The sequence below is a fragment of the Myxine glutinosa genome, chromosome 12 (assembly GCF_964187855.1).
Source record: "Myxine glutinosa chromosome 12, kmMyxGlut1.1, whole genome shotgun sequence".
NCBI lineage: Eukaryota > Metazoa > Chordata > Myxini > Myxiniformes > Myxinidae > Myxine > Myxine glutinosa.
The window spans coordinates 20,309,724-20,325,591 of NC_136272.1; the positions used below are offsets into that span (position 1 = coordinate 20,309,724).

At 44.1% G+C, this 15,868-nt stretch overlaps 1 protein-coding gene across 1 annotated transcript in view; it reads right to left on the bottom strand.

Moving 5' to 3' along the window:
* Positions 1-552: 552 nt before the first annotated feature.
* Positions 553-15,868, bottom strand: part of LOC137438145 (protein YIF1B) — a 54,612-nt gene continuing 39,296 nt past the window's right edge. The window contains exons 4-8 of the mRNA XM_068133127.2: positions 7,525-7,603; positions 6,993-7,050; positions 6,651-6,806; positions 6,470-6,563; positions 553-1,998 (exon numbers count right to left, since the gene is read on the bottom strand). Of these exons, the coding sequence (XP_067989228.2) occupies positions 1,843-1,998; positions 6,470-6,563; positions 6,651-6,806; positions 6,993-7,050; positions 7,525-7,603 (543 nt within the window). The 3' untranslated portion in view covers positions 553-1,842. The remainder of the gene's footprint in view (positions 1,999-6,469; positions 6,564-6,650; positions 6,807-6,992; positions 7,051-7,524; positions 7,604-15,868) is intronic.

Genomic DNA, 15,868 nt, shown 5'->3' on the forward strand with positions numbered 1-15,868 from the left:
GACCCATCGATGTGTACGCTCGCCCTCGGATAGACGTGAAACTGAGTGTCCCACCTGCCAGCTTTAGCTGGCGGACGTTAGAGATCTCACGGTGTCCTTTGCGAAAGTAAAGCGAGTTCTCGACGGCACCCTGAACAAATTACAAATTCCTGCTCAAACCTACTGAGGGCACTGCATCAGTAGCACAACTGCCTCACCGCAGCAAATGATGCTACTCACAGCCATGTGCTGCTTACAAAAGACATTCAGGGCGAGCCATCAATGCCACCCATGGGAAGCACGTTAAGCTCGGTGTCCCATCTGTTGACATTGGTTGACGGATTTTACAGATCCCTCGGTCTCTTTCGCGAAGAGGATGTGAGCTATCGCCAGCACCGTAAACAAGTTCCAAATTGCTGCTCAAACTTACATGGGGCACTGCAACGACAGCCCACCTACGTCCCCCTCGCAATGGCGCAAACCAGCAGCCACGTCCCGCACAGAAAATGACAACAAATTTCCAAACATCCTCATATTAATAGCTCGTTCATCGTGTTATTGCAACCTCAGCGATTGTAGATACATGTTGTTTATTTCAAGCAGCGTAAGTTGTACAAAAGCGTACGAGTCATGGGGGAAAAAAACATTGTCGAGCATGTGAGAGCGTGCATGTAAAACGCAGTGTCATTTGAGATGCAATGAAATGGCAATGTCCGCACAGGTCAAACAATCACCCTTCGATCGACTCCCATTCGTGCGGAAAACGCGACTTGGAAATAAAGTACGAATGTGCTTCCAGTACTTTAAAACATTCCTAGTTAAATAGTCGAAGCATCGTTTCATTATTGTTCACAGCATGTGTACAAAGCTAACACAGGAAGCATGGTTATTAATCAAAGAAGAAGAAGAAAAAAAAGTACCGCATTCACCTGTGAATAGAAACCTGGAGCAAACAGCAGGGTAGTTGCCGTAAGCTGCAAGCGGTCGCTTAAAGGGATGCCGAGTAAACGATAATCTCGGCAATGGGGCAAGACCGTCGTGGCAAGACGGTCGACGGTGACGCTTCAATTTCACCCTTGAAGGAAATGAACATTTTAGAACGCAACGGGGAGAGTTTGATACACAGATGTGAGATGGAGAATGATCCAGGCAACTTAAACCAATGAGAGTTCAGTCGGACGTAACGGAGATCATGTGCAGGCACGGTGAAAGTCCGAATATAGAATACTGCGATTGGATGTGTTTCCCAATCATTGTCCTGTGGATAATTCCACAAAACGTCAAAATCTGCCACAACAGTCTCGGAATGACGGGTTTTCGTGGGGGAAGGGGCGTTCCTTATCACAGAATGTACTCTCAGTAAATCTCATCACAAATACTTGTAAAAATTATAGTGTATTACAAAACGGCACTCGCAGTCATAGCAAGGCCGAACAAAAATATTGCAAGAATAAGCAAAGACATCTGCCGTTCAATTCCACACCCAAAAGCTCAGTGGGCCCTGTAGATATTCCTCCGATGCAAAGTCAGACTATTCATGGCAAGCCAGGCAGTCTGGCTCGTCTTTCAAAGATAATATTCTACTCAAACAGCTGGACCGGCCAAGCAAGAGTGGTGGAAATAGATACCTGGCAAAAAATATCTATATATATATATTGCTTAACACTTAGACAAACGAAACAGCTGGCCAGGCCTGACAAACGATTTTATTAATTTTTTTAACAGCCAACCAATCTCTGCTTTGTAAATAAGACCTAACAAAGCACTACCGTGTGTGTGTGTTTTTTTTGTTTTGAAGGGAACAGGTTTTCAGGAGAAGGTGATTGCACGAGATTATGCTTGAGTTCCAGTATTGTGAGAGGCCTATCGGACGAGTTGGTACGAAAGCCAATACATGAAGAACGGTTGGATGCAGGCTACGGCTGCCGTCAAATACATGCGCAGCTGGTTTTTACCGCTGTGCACCATGCAGCCTTCAGCAGCCACATCTGCCAGGATCTTCAAACGCAGCGTGCGAATCTAGGGGAATACACACACGTCATGAAATAACGTTGCTACAAAGGCTACCGAGCTGTCGGGTCTGGTTTCCATTCTTAACCCGACTCGAAACTGTTAGATTGGTGCTTCGCTAGCAGGGCGTTGAATCATAAAGCATGCCGTTCCTAAAGCATGCCGTTCCTAAAGCATGCCGTTCCTAAAGCATGCCGTTCCTAAAGCATGCCGTTCCTAAAGCATGCCGTTCCTAAAGCATGCCGTTCCTAAAGCATGCCGTTCCTTAAGCATGCCGTTCCGAAAGCATGCCGTTCCGAAAGCATGCCGTTCCGAAAGCATGCCGTTCCTAAAGCATGCCGTTCCTAAAGCATGCCGTTCCTAAAGCATGCCGTTCCTAAAGCATGCCGTTCCTAAAGCATGCCGTTCCTAAAGCATGCCGTTCCTAAAGCATGCCGTTCCTAAAGCATGCCGTTCCTAAAGCATGCCGTTCCTAAAGCATGCCGTTCCTAAAGCATGCCGTTCCTTAAGCATGCCGTTCCGAAAGCATGCCGTTCCGAAAGCATGCCGTTCCGAAAGCATGCCGTTCCTAAAGCATGCCGTTCCTAAAGCATGCCGTTCCTAAAGCATGCCGTTCCTAAAGCATGCCGTTCCTAAAGCATGCCGTTCCTAAAGCATGCCGTTCCTAAAGCATGCCGTTCCTAAAGCATGCCGTTCCTAAAGCATGCCGTTCCTAAAGCATGCCGTTCCTAAAGCATGCCGTTCCTAAAGCATGCCGTTCCTAAAGCATGCCGTTCCTAAAGCATGCCGTTCCTAAAGCATGCCGTTCCTAAAGCATGCCGTTCCTAAAGCATGCCGTTCCTTAAGCATGCCGTTCCGAAAGCATGCCGTTCCGAAAGCATGCCGTTCCGAAAGCATGCCGTTCCTAAAGCATGCCGTTCCTAAAGCATGCCGTTCCTAAAGCATGCCGTTCCTAAAGCATGCCGTTCCTAAAGCATGCCGTTCCTAAAGCATGCCGTTCCGAAAGCATGCCGTTCCGAAAGCATGCCGTTCCTAAAGCATGCCGTTCCGAAAGCATGCCGTTCCTAAAGCATGCCGTTCCTAAAGCATGCCGTTCCTAAAGCATGCCGTTCCTAAAGCATGCCGTTCCTAAAGCATGCCGTTCCTAAAGCATGCCGTTCCTAAAGCATGCCGTTCCTAAAGCATGCCGTTCCTAAAGCATGCCGTTCCTAAAGCATGCCGTTCCTAAAGCATGCCGTTCCTAAAGCATGCCGTTCCTAAAGCATGCCGTTCCGAAAGCATGCCGTTCCTCGGGTAGACGTTATTCTGGGTGTCCCGTCTACTAGTATTATAGGGTGCATGTTAAGGATCCCATGGTGTCTTTCATGAAGAATTAGACTCATCTACATCCTGCAGCTGGCCTAACAACGTTCAATCACCATATTTCCTCCAATGAGCCCCCCCCCCCCCCCCCCCCACAACGAGTGTGTCGAAAAAACATAAATAAACGCACCCCTTTCACCCCCCCACCCCTCCCCCAATAGATGCCCGGTGCAGTAATTGGGATCAATCAAAAAATCACTGCCAAACAGGTTATACTTCGTAAAATGTGCATCCATTACTAAAGGGAGCGGTGTCCATCTGTCCACGTGTTTGTCCATAAACAATTATTCTCCAGGGATACTGCTGCTGTTGAATAATAAAAAAATTGATACCATTTGAGAGCTAATAATATATTTATTTGGAACAAAAATTTGTGTACATTTAATCATAAAATGCCTGTTTTTATGGGTTTGAAGAAGAAGAAGAATCTGGAACTTTATGTAATGATTCCAATGGTAACATTATTACTCTACAACAGCAGGAACCCTTTAGAGTAAAGCATGATGGACAAAGAAGGAGCACAATAAACAACAACAACTATATGTTATAAAAGATCAATTTTTTTCATTGGCACATCCTCATTGAGACCCACAGACAGACATGGAAGATGTTTGTGAAGTGCAACATGTCATTTGATCAAACCAGTCAGCGAAGCCACAGATATGCACGGCTTATCATACAAAACCAAAGCAAGGCAGTCACTGGCAAGATGCTCTCCCCGCGAGCTGAGCCGAGTTGTGTTCTCCGTCCGTTGAAAGTGCCGCGAGTACTTACACTGAAGGCAAAGTCCATTGAAATAATCAATGTGACCGATGAGTCAACGTATGATAGTGATGACTCCATTCAGTTCATTGAATGCGATAAATAACTTAATTGTGTGAAGAGAAATGGAAGTTTGCTCAGGATGCAAAAATTATAAATGACCACATACAGGATGTTCTCTGCGATAAGCACACCTTCTATTTGGGGGTTGAAAGTATAAATGTCCAGTGTTTATTGGAGGAAATACAGCAATTTGGGCCTGTAAACGTAATAGCAGTAGTTGTGGTAATAGTAGGAACAGTAGGTCTTACATATTGTGTGAGATGGTAATGTACAGGTCACCGCACAATATGCAAGGCCATTTCGCAAAATAACCACAAGAGTAAACAATAGCTGTTAATTAAAGCAGGTTAGTTGGTCGTTACAAATCCAATCTCAATCAGACTTGACAGGAGTACCAAGGGTCACACGATGGAGATTGTAGCCATTTAATTTGCCCTCCTCCCCAGTGGGTTGCCATCTTGGACGAAATCCATGTTAAGGACTATATCCGTGTCAAAATAGCAAAATAGCATTTCATGGCATTTTTCCAAGGCTGCTAAGAAGAAGAATAATAATAATAATAATAATAACACTAATAAAAATAGCATCATACTAATGTTATTTCAAAACAATATGAACACTAATAATATCTCCTCTCCCCTAGGGATTTTTCCTCCTTGGACAAATCCTGTGTCAATGTGTATAAAAATGGCGTATCGTGGGGCAAGCCTAACCAGAAGTAAAAAATATTATAAACCACAAACACGTATGATTACCTTTTCAAACTGTCGCTACTGCTGTTTAACACTGAACTGAAAGAAATCTAGAGGGATCCCGGCATCCTTGAGGCATTCTATACTTATCGCATCCACCACAGGCTAGCAGATGCAAGCATAGATCTACTGTAATCTATATACACCAGAGAGGATAATAACATGACCCTTCCTGCTGTAGGGTGTAATGTGTAGGGACTATGTACTATGTAGTGTGTAGGGTGTAGTGTGTAGTGTGTAGTGTGTAGTGTGTAGGGTGTAGTGTGTAGGGTGTAGGGTGTAGTGTGTAGGGTGTAGTGTACCCTTGCTGTAGGGTGTAGGGAGTGGGTGTACTAGTTAATGAAAATAAAAATAATCTACAGAAAAACACAGCACTTTCCTTTGAGACATTGTTTTCCCCCATTTACATTCCTATATTTGGGTTGGTCAGTTAGCAGAGATGTATGCACACTTGCCTCTGACGTGTCTAGACTGGGCTGCACCCCCAGGAAATGATGCTAACCTCAGCCATTTGCTGCATACATAAGAAAAAGATGGTCATGATGATGATAACGCTGATTAATTCTCACTCATGAAAGTTATCAATCGCCTCGAAGCCGCCCAGCCCGGGTTTGAATCTTGACCCAGCTTTAAAATGCCATCCTGGTGTTTTACAAGCATGGCGAGACATCAATACGTGCACTGTCCCTCGGATAGACGTTAAACTGAGCATCCCATCTGCTGGCATTAGTTTAGAGGACGTTAAAGATTCGGCGAGCTATCACCGGCACCCTGAACAAAATTAATTCCTGCTCTAACCTGGTGTTGGCTTAGCCCTGGTGTTGGCTTAGCGGTTAGCATGCCGGCTTGGGATCCTAGGATCCTGGGTTCGAATCCCGGTCGATCGCTGAATTAACGCCAGGGGGGTTGACTCAGCCCGTCATCCTTCTGAGGTCGGCAAATTGAGTACCAGCTTGCTGGGATGAATGATCACGGTGTGTACACCGTATCCCTGTGGTAAGAGCGTGACCAAGGGTTGGCGTCAGGAAGGGCATCCGGCCATAAAAACATTGCCTCAAACAGGGAACCATGATTGTCATGGGGCCCGCAAGGCTAACCCCCGCTCCAGCGGGGAAAATGGCCTTAAAACGATCATTCAATTCTATATTTCTAACCTACTTAGATGAACATCAGGCCAGACCAGCCAGTTCGTGAAAGCCGTGCCAATAACCTTTCCCGGCCAAACCCACAAGGAGGAGGGAATAATCGTGGCCTTTAAAGAAGAAGACATTCCATCGTTTCCATGTGATGCAGAACTCTTGGAATAAATGCAGTCACGTGATGCAGAATTGTTAGGGAGTTCTCGTTGCTGTTACTCACCTGTGCTGCAAGTGTGCGGCAAATGTGAAACCCTCACAAGAACGCCCACCTCCCACTCCGGTCACATGTTGGTCCAAATATTTTTGGGTCACATCAACATTTCAGGGTACGATGAAAATTTTAAAATATCTTTACATTGCTTTAATTCAAGAATTATATGAAATACATTTAGGCAAGCATACCAGAAACCAGATGAGTGCGAAGGAACACCAAGCCAGCATACCGTAGTAGGCCTTCGAGCCAAACAGCAACCCGGTCGTGATACTCAATATCATGCTGCGGCACAACATGGACAGTCACGTCAAGCTGGAATGCACGGAATATGACAACGACAATGTGCCCAAATATGCGGTGACAACTCACCCGACATACTTGTATCCTGCATAGGCTACCAGGTCGATGGTTGTGAGGTCCGTACGGACGGTGACGACGTAAAGGCTGAAGAGAACGGCCAGCGTCTCAATGAAAAGCCAGATAAGTGCAGAGGTTGCCTGGATGCCCAAGACCTCTGGAGAAAACCTGACATGTGACCAAGGAAGGGACAACGCAGATTATGTTATGTGTCCACCATCACGTCATGTTTTGATGGAGTTCTTGCCACAATTGGGACTTTTAAGATCAATAAAACCCCATGGAACACATTCAGAAAACAATATCCTGGGCAGGTATTTCAAAACTGATTTGATAATAAAAAGTTGTGGTTACCTGTTTTGCATGCCAAGGGCGACTCCACTCAGCAGGATGTAAGTTATGAATGCCATGCCTGCAAACACGGACGGAGGCTAGCTTGGGTCGGTCCAGGAATCCTGGTGCATACAGAGCACCCACAAAGCACCAAGCAGCACACACAGGTTGTTTTAAACAAGGTGAGAATTTGAAAGCTCAGCTTGTTTGGTCAAAACAGAACTTTTTTTAACTCAAAATTTGATGCTGGGTAATTCCTGGTGGAACCTTTTGCCATCTTTAAACTTTGCTTCAGGTGGGAAACGTGGGGATTTGCGATGGCGCTCCATCGATTTCCCTCTGGTTGAATTCGATTTCCCTTTAGTATCACTCCATCTGCCATGTAAGGTTCAAATAAACAACCCGAGAAGGTAACCCAATGTTTAACAGCTCCTACCCAAACGGAGAAATTGGAGGTTCAAAGAAAGAAAATGCCAAACTCGAATCAAGACAAAGTGCAGAAAGTACTGGAATTGCAGGAAACATGCCACTGTATTCACAGCACGGAACTCACAGGGAATGTAGAGATCAGGTGCATTAACATCAGCTCTTGGAGCTACGGATGTTTCCTTCTCGTAATAAATCTCCCAGTCCTGCGGCAGAAACAATATACAGCTTTTAGTAAACTGTGGACTGAACATCAGTGGTTTATAGTGGATTCATCCAAAGCAATTTCATCCTCTTTCGTATTAATAAATATTTCTAGGCTAGAACAATATGCTTAGAGGCACACGCACTCACCTCTGACCCATCTAGCCCTGGTTCTAAACTAGACCCAGCTATAAACCACCAACCTGGTGCTTCACATACAAGGCGACGCATCAATGTGTGTGCCGTCAATCGGAGGCATATTGAGCCAGAAGACCTGTCTGCCAGCACTGGTCTTTGGTGGACTTTGAATATTTCCGAGTTCCTGCAGAAGGCTTCGTCTGGGCCTTCAGCCAAGTTACTCACCCACCAAATGATCCTAACTCCACATAAATCCAAAATGGAGTTTTCACACCAAGCACATGAAATTTTATTTCGATCGATGCTTAAATTACAGAATTTCTGGATAGATTACATTAACACAATAATATTCAGTATCGATACCTCCACCAACGAAGGTGGACAGAGGTTGTGTTTTCCCACGTGTCTCTGTTTGTCTGTGAGCCCGATATTTCAAAAAGCTTTGGATGAATTTGTACGAAACTTGGTGGACAGGTTAGGTGTGTGACAAGGAAGAATCGCTTCGATTTTGGTGAAGATCTGGATCCGAGAAATTTTTAAGCGATTCCTCACAATTGAAATATGGGAACAAAAACGATTTTTAACACAATATATGAAAAGGTTGTGGACGAGTTATGACAAAACTAGATGGACGAGTCGGTTAAGTGACAAGAACAAGTCAATTATACTTTGGTTCAGGTCTTGATCCAGATCTGGCCTATCAGTGGGACATGGCCTATCAGTGGGATCTGGCCTATCAGTGGGACATTGCCTATCAGTGGGATCTGGCCTACCAGTGGGATCTGGCCTATCAGTGGGACATGGCCTATCAGTGGGACATGGCCTATCAGTGGGACATGGCCTATCAGTGGGACATGGCCTATCAGTGGGACATGGCCTATCAGTGGGACATGGCCTATCAGTGGGACTTGGCCTACCAGTGGGATCTGGCCTATCAGTGGGATCTGGCATATCAGTGGGATCTGGCCTATCAGTGGGATCTGGCATATCAGTGGGATCTGGCATATCAGTGGGATCTGGCATATCAGTGGGAGTGCAGTTCTAATTCCCATATATTTTTTCTGGAGTTAATATCTTGATACCACTTCTGGGCCGATACTTGCCGACGCCTTGGTCTTGCATTCAGACTAATGGAGTCCAATCTTTTTCTTGTTTTACCGCTTTCGGATTTTTATATCGGCATTGTAATGCACCTGTTTGAACTGCAATTGATATTTTGCTCCAATATTTTCCCCAAAATAAATTTTCTCCATTTTCCCCCATGAACTCCGGCCAAACGATTAAATATTTTCAACATCTGAACATCTCTACCCCCATTTAATCAACCATTTCCTACAACTTTATTCTTATGACATTTTTTCAAATTAGGCCTCATCAGACTTTTCGAAAATTTGCGACCTCTCCCCTCCCCCAAAGGAATAAAATGCCAAGACGACCAAATTTTTCTTTTTTCAAAAACTTGATTGAAACAAACGACACTTGCCAACTCATTCTCTTCAACCTCAATTGAACAACTTCAGAGTTCCCTCATTAATCCCTGAAAGTTTCAGTTTCCTTGGTCAAATCCTCTCGGAGGTGTAGATAACACAACATACAACATACATACATTCCCTCCATTATATACAGATTGAATCATTAAGTTATTACACTATCAGTGGCCAGTGGCCAGATGCGAAAGCACACTGTTGAAGCTGGGATTGAAAGTTTCACAGCTACCAATGTAATTGAAGCTCCGGTAAAATGTGTGTGTGTGTGTGTGTGTGTGTGTGTGTGTGTGTGTGTGTGTGTGTGTGTGTGTGTGTGTGTGTGTGTGTGTGTGTGTGTGTGTGTGTGTGTGTGTGTGTGTGTATGTATGTATGTATGTATGTATGTATGTATATATATATATATATATATATATATATATATATATATATATATCCATCTATATATCTATATATCCATCTATATATCTATATATATATATCCATCTATATATCTATATATATATATCCATCTATATATCTATATATATATATCCATCTATATATCTATCTATCTATCTATCTATCTATATATATATATATATATATATATATATATATATATATATATACATATATATATATATATATATACACAAAGAATTAAGTTAAGCACCCCTACACAACGAATTAAGGTAAGCACCCCCTAATATATATTCTTTGTGTATATGTATACATTGGCATATATTCTAAGGTATGTGAGATCAAATAATGATTGGTATGACATTAGCAATTATCCATTGATGAAATTGAGTGATCAAAGTGAAAAAAAGTGATTGGTTGAGTCAGTGATCCGATCACGTGGGTCCTACACACGTTATTGACGCAAAGATCGCTAGAGGTCTTCTCAGAACAATGACTGTACGTTAGAAAACATAAACGTCATCCACACTGTCCGTGATGGACCTATAGCTCCATACTTAAATTTAGGTGAAAATATGCCTAAAATTCCCAAAAAATTTCACCTTAAATTATTCAGAATAAAATATTGAAAACGGCATGATTGTTATGTTTTTATGTGACCATAATATCACTTCTCCAGAAAATATAGCAATATCATGGGTATATTACACTGTTTTGACGACAACAAACTTGTAATGTGCGAGGTTGTAAAAAAACGGGGGGGGTGCTTAACTTAATTCTTTGTGTATATATATATATATATATATATATACATATATATATATATTGTTGCGGATATGGGATTTGGCCTCCATCCATATCCGCTTGTAAATATTCCCCTATTCCCCCAATACTCCCCAACTATCCCCAATCCCCCATTCCCTAGTCCCATTGTCTGTAAACAACACTCTGTAGAACCGACCTTCCCCTTTTTCCCCCATTAAATGTCGTGCCCAGGTTCACCGCATCTCACGTAGACAACTATAGGACATCTTGCTAGTTATTCTTAGTCTATGTCAGTTAAGGACTCGTTTCCATTAATTCTGACTCTTCGTTGCACCAGAATGTGATTGTATGGCACCAGTAGTGAGTTTAGGACCTCCCAATACCTCCCCACAACCTCATCTCCGCATCCTCCCATCATCTCATGGAACGACAACAACAACTACAACAACAGAGGGGGGCGGCGCGGCGCGGCGCGGGGAGTGTGCGTCCTCACTCCGGCTTGGTTAGCCGCCATTGCCCATGTGCTCCGACGGGGTTACCACTCAGGGGCTGACTGTCAGCCCCTCGTCAAGGGCGGAGCCCGGTAACCCCCCGCACCCAATAAGAAGCGGCGGGCCGATTCCATCTGGGGCGGAGCTAACGAGCCGAGGGCGTGTCACTCCCCGCTGGATATACGCAGCCACTTACCGGAGGTGACGTGAGATGCGCCCCCAGCTTGAGGAGAAACAGACGCCACCTCCAGCGCGACGATACCTCCCCGCATATCTGGACCGGACCGTGTGGATCCTGTCCCTGAGCCAAGGTGCACCTTGAGCCATCGACTGCCTGCCCTCCCCTGCCATCAATCCCTGTGTGAGTCAGTCTTGTCCCGTTTATCTGTGGTCTGTCGGGGCTAAGATAAGACCGTATTTAAGTGCCCACCTTTCTATGCTGTACCTCTTGTCCGTGTAATCTAAACGTTCTGCATACAAATATTATAACCTCCTCCGGAGGTCTTGAGAACTGTACCCCTGGTGTCGTGTCATTTAACCCAGCCGTTGTGTCCTTTCCTTCATTGATCTAGCATAGCGCGATTCGGCCAACGTTCGAGTGGAATCGGGTAAACTGTGCAGACGCGGTCATACCAAACCGCTCGGTAAACTAACATCCAAAACCGCGTCTGTAACAATATATATTTGAATAGTTCAATATGCACTTCTCAATCAAGGGCTCTCGGAACTGTCGTGTGCACGCCGTCCTCGTGAGTGCTCCAACGAGTGCTTGGCTTCAGCCCTCTCAATACAGTTCTCACAGGCGCCTCTCCCTTCTCAACTCCGTATGCATGCGAGTCCTCATCAAGTCCTCGTATCAGCCAGTTCGCTCAGTCCTCGTACCAGTCCTCTCAAGGGCTTTGTGCGCTGGCTTATATAGCCTTGCCCAGCGAACCCTCTGGAACTTACTAGACGCTCTGTACCACGCCCTATCAAGCGATGCCCTCTCAGCCCTGGTTGGCTGTTGCTCTTACCGTCACCGCCTCTGACGTGCTGCTTGACGCGGCCACACCTCGACTCTCGCGCTCCTCCCTCTTCTTAGGCCTACCTCGTGGTTACACGACTAGTTTCGAGCGAAACCAAGGGCAGCGAACGCTGCTGGCGGCCAAAGCGTAACAAACTTGACGGATGCCAAATGGGGCGCGGGATCGAGTTTGCCCATGATGAAAATGAAGGGTGGCCGCAAAGTGAAAGGACCTAAGCTCAATTCTTTACACAACGCAGATGTCACAAGGGAAATGGCCTCCTCTTACACATACTATGACATAACTAATTCTAATGGGCCTACATGTTGCTTGTGGACTAACTATGGGGGGCAAACCTTTAACCTTTAATGATGTTATATGTACAATCTCAAAACCTCAACAATATATATATATATATATATATATATATATATATATATATATATATATATATATATATATATATTGTATATATATATATATATATATATATATATATATATATATATATACATCTATATAATTATAAAATTGAAATCTTGCGTGTTTGTATGTAACATTCGATCGGTCCGGGGGCGTGGCTTACCCCTTTGAGAGAGTCGTAATATCCACCATTTTATTAACTCGCATAGCTTTGAGGCCTGTTTTGTAGGCCCGTGGTGTCTTGCTCTCTCTCTCAGTTTTATTTCAAAACAAATTCGATATATCATTTCATTTTTCACAGTCGCTAACATCGTTTTAGACTCGGTTGAAAAAAAACGGGAAGAAAATCCGATGAAAGTTTCCGTTTATAGAACGAAATGAATTCTGAAAGGCTTGTATCTTCAAGGCCATTGAGTCTGTTTCACGCCTTTATCTTCAATGTAAGTCGCCATCTGATTTCATTTTTATCGATGGTTTTAGACTCGGCAAAAGAAATAATTGAGAACATTCACGCACACACGGGAAATTGCAGATTTATTTTAAAAATCGCGCCACGTTCATATACGAAAATACACCGCCTAAAATAACAGGCATACAGTATATATCTTCGTCACTTCATTCAACATTATTACCCGGAAGTAAAATATGTTCAGGAAATTACCGAGAGATATTTCTTCGATTTTTTTTATTATTTATATGTGCATACACTTTAAATAGGTTTATTTGAAATCTTTAATTTTCACAATGTAATTTATTTGTCATTTGATTATCGGCAAAACGATAGCACAAACACAATACTATTTGCAGGAAGAATGTCGTATCAACCCTCCGACGGCGCTACGGACACGGACAACGAATCACACCTCACGTCTATGGACGAGAATAGCAACATCCACACGAATCAGTCATCAATGATTTTCATTGACGCGCCTGGAGGCACAGGGAAGACGTTTCTTATTAACCTGATTCTCTCTAAAGTGAGAGCGAGTGGAGAAGTTGCCCCCTGCGGTGGCCTCATCTGGCATAGCTGCTACCCTCATGCCTGGTGGAAGAACAGCGCACTCAAGGTTCCATATCCCTCTGACACCGAGGGAAGATGGCGTATGCAACATCGATAAAAATTCCACTATCGCAGACCTCTTTCGAAGTACAAAACTCATCGTGTGGGATGAGTGTCCTATGATCAGGAGAGAGAGTTTCGAGGCTGTGGATCGCACGTTGCGTGATGTATGTGACAAAGACGAGCCTTTTGGAGGGATCTTGACGATATGCTGTGGTGATTTCCGTCAACGTGATCGGAGATAAGGGCCGAAATCACGTGTCACAGGTAAGTGATTTAGAACGCTGGAGAGGTGAGCCTTATGGCTTGCTGGCCCAAATAATCTCCCTGATGATGTCCAGCTTTCGCTTTAGTTCTATTCTCATATCTATTCAAACTGGCATTGACCCAACGGGTCATGGGTCGTCTAGGGGTAGCATCATCATCATCATTGGCTGAGGGGTAGCATCATTGGCTGAGGCGTAGCATCATTGGCTGAGGGGTAGCATCATTGGCTGAGGGGTAGCATCATTGGCTGAGGGGCGACATCATTGGCTGAGGTGTAGCATCATTGGCTGAGGTGTAGCATCATTGGCTGAGGTGTAGCATCATTGGCTGAGGTGTAGCATCATTGGCTGAGGGGTCACATCATTGGCTGAGGGGTGGCATCATTGGCTGAGGGGTCTTCTCCTCACTGCTCATTACTAAAAACTGCTCTTCTATGTGAGGATTGATAAATAAAAGCAATTAGAACCAGTAAATTTAGTTTTATATGGCATTTTGCCTCTCTATTAGAAAGTGTGAGAAAATTATATATCTTCACCATAGGTTGACCTTTGACCCCCACTGTAACCATGGTAGCCCCTTAATTATATATAATAACATTGACCCAACGGGTCATGGGTCGTCTAGTATAATTATAAAATTGAAATCTTGCGTGTTTGTATGTAACATTCGATCGGTCCGGGGGCGTGGCTTACCCCTTTGAGAGAGTCGTAATATCCACCATTTTATTAACTCGCATAGCTTTGAGGCCTGTTTTGTAGGCCCGTGGTGTCTTGCTCTCTCTCTCAGTTTTATTTCAAAACAAATTCGATATATCATTTCATTTTTCACAGTCGCTAACATCGTTTTAGACTCGGTTGAAAAAAAACGGGAAGAAAATCCGATGAAAGTTTCCGTTTATAGAACGAAATGAATTCTGAAAGGCTTGTATCTTCAAGGCCATCGAGTCTGTTTCACGCCTTTATCTTCAATGTAAGTCGCCATCTGATTTCATTTTTATCGATGGTTTTAGACTCGGCAAAAGAAATAATTGAGAACATTCACGCACACACGGGAAATTGCAGATTTATTTTAAAAATCGCGCCACGTTCATATACGAAAATACACCGCCTAAAATAACAGGCATACAGTATATATCTTCGTCACTTCATTCAACATTATTACCCGGAAGTAAAATATGTTCAGGAAATTACCGAGAGATATTTCTTCGATTTTTTTTATTATTTATATGTGCATACACTTTAAATAGGTTTATTTGAAATCTTTAATTTTCACAATGTAATTTATTTGTCATTTGATTATCGGCAAAACGATAGCACAAACACAATACTATTTGCAGGAAGAATGTCGTATCAACCCTCCGACGGCGCTACGGACACGGACAACGAATCACACCTCACGTCTATGGACGAGAATAGCAACATCCACACGAATCAGTCATCAATGATTTTCATTGACGCGCCTGGAGGCACAGGGAAGACGTTTCTTATTAACCTGATTCTCTCTAAAGTGAGAGCGAGTGGAGAAGTTGCCCCCTGCGGTGGCCTCATCTGGCATAGCTGCTACCCTCATGCCTGGTGGAAGAACAGCGCACTCAAGGTTCCATATCCCTCTGACACCGAGGGAAGATGGCGTATGCAACATCGATAAAAATTCCACTATCGCAGACCTCTTTCGAAGTACAAAACTCATCGTGTGGGATGAGTGTCCTATGATCAGGAGAGAGAGTTTCGAGGCTGTGGATCGCACGTTGCGTGATGTATGTGACAAAGACGAGCCTTTTGGAGGGATCTTGACGATATGCTGTGGTGATTTCCGTCAACGTGATCGGAGATAAGGGCCGAAATCACGTGTCACAGGTAAGTGATTTAGAACGCTGGAGAGGTGAGCCTTATGGCTTGCTGGCCCAAATAATCTCCCTGATGATGTCCAGCTTTCGCTTTAGTTCTATTCTCATATCTATTCAAACTGGCATTGACCCAACGGGTCATGGGTCGTCTAGGGGTAGCATCATCATCATCATTGGCTGAGGGGTAGCATCATTGGCTGAGGCGTAGCATCATTGGCTGAGGGGTAGCATCATTGGCTGAGGGGTAGCATCATTGGCTGAGGGGCGACATCATTGGCTGAGGGGCGACATCATTGGCTGAGGTGTAGCATCATTGGCTGAGGTGTAGCATCATTGGCTGAGGTGTAGCATCATTGGCTGAGGTGTAGCATCATTGGCTGAGGGGTC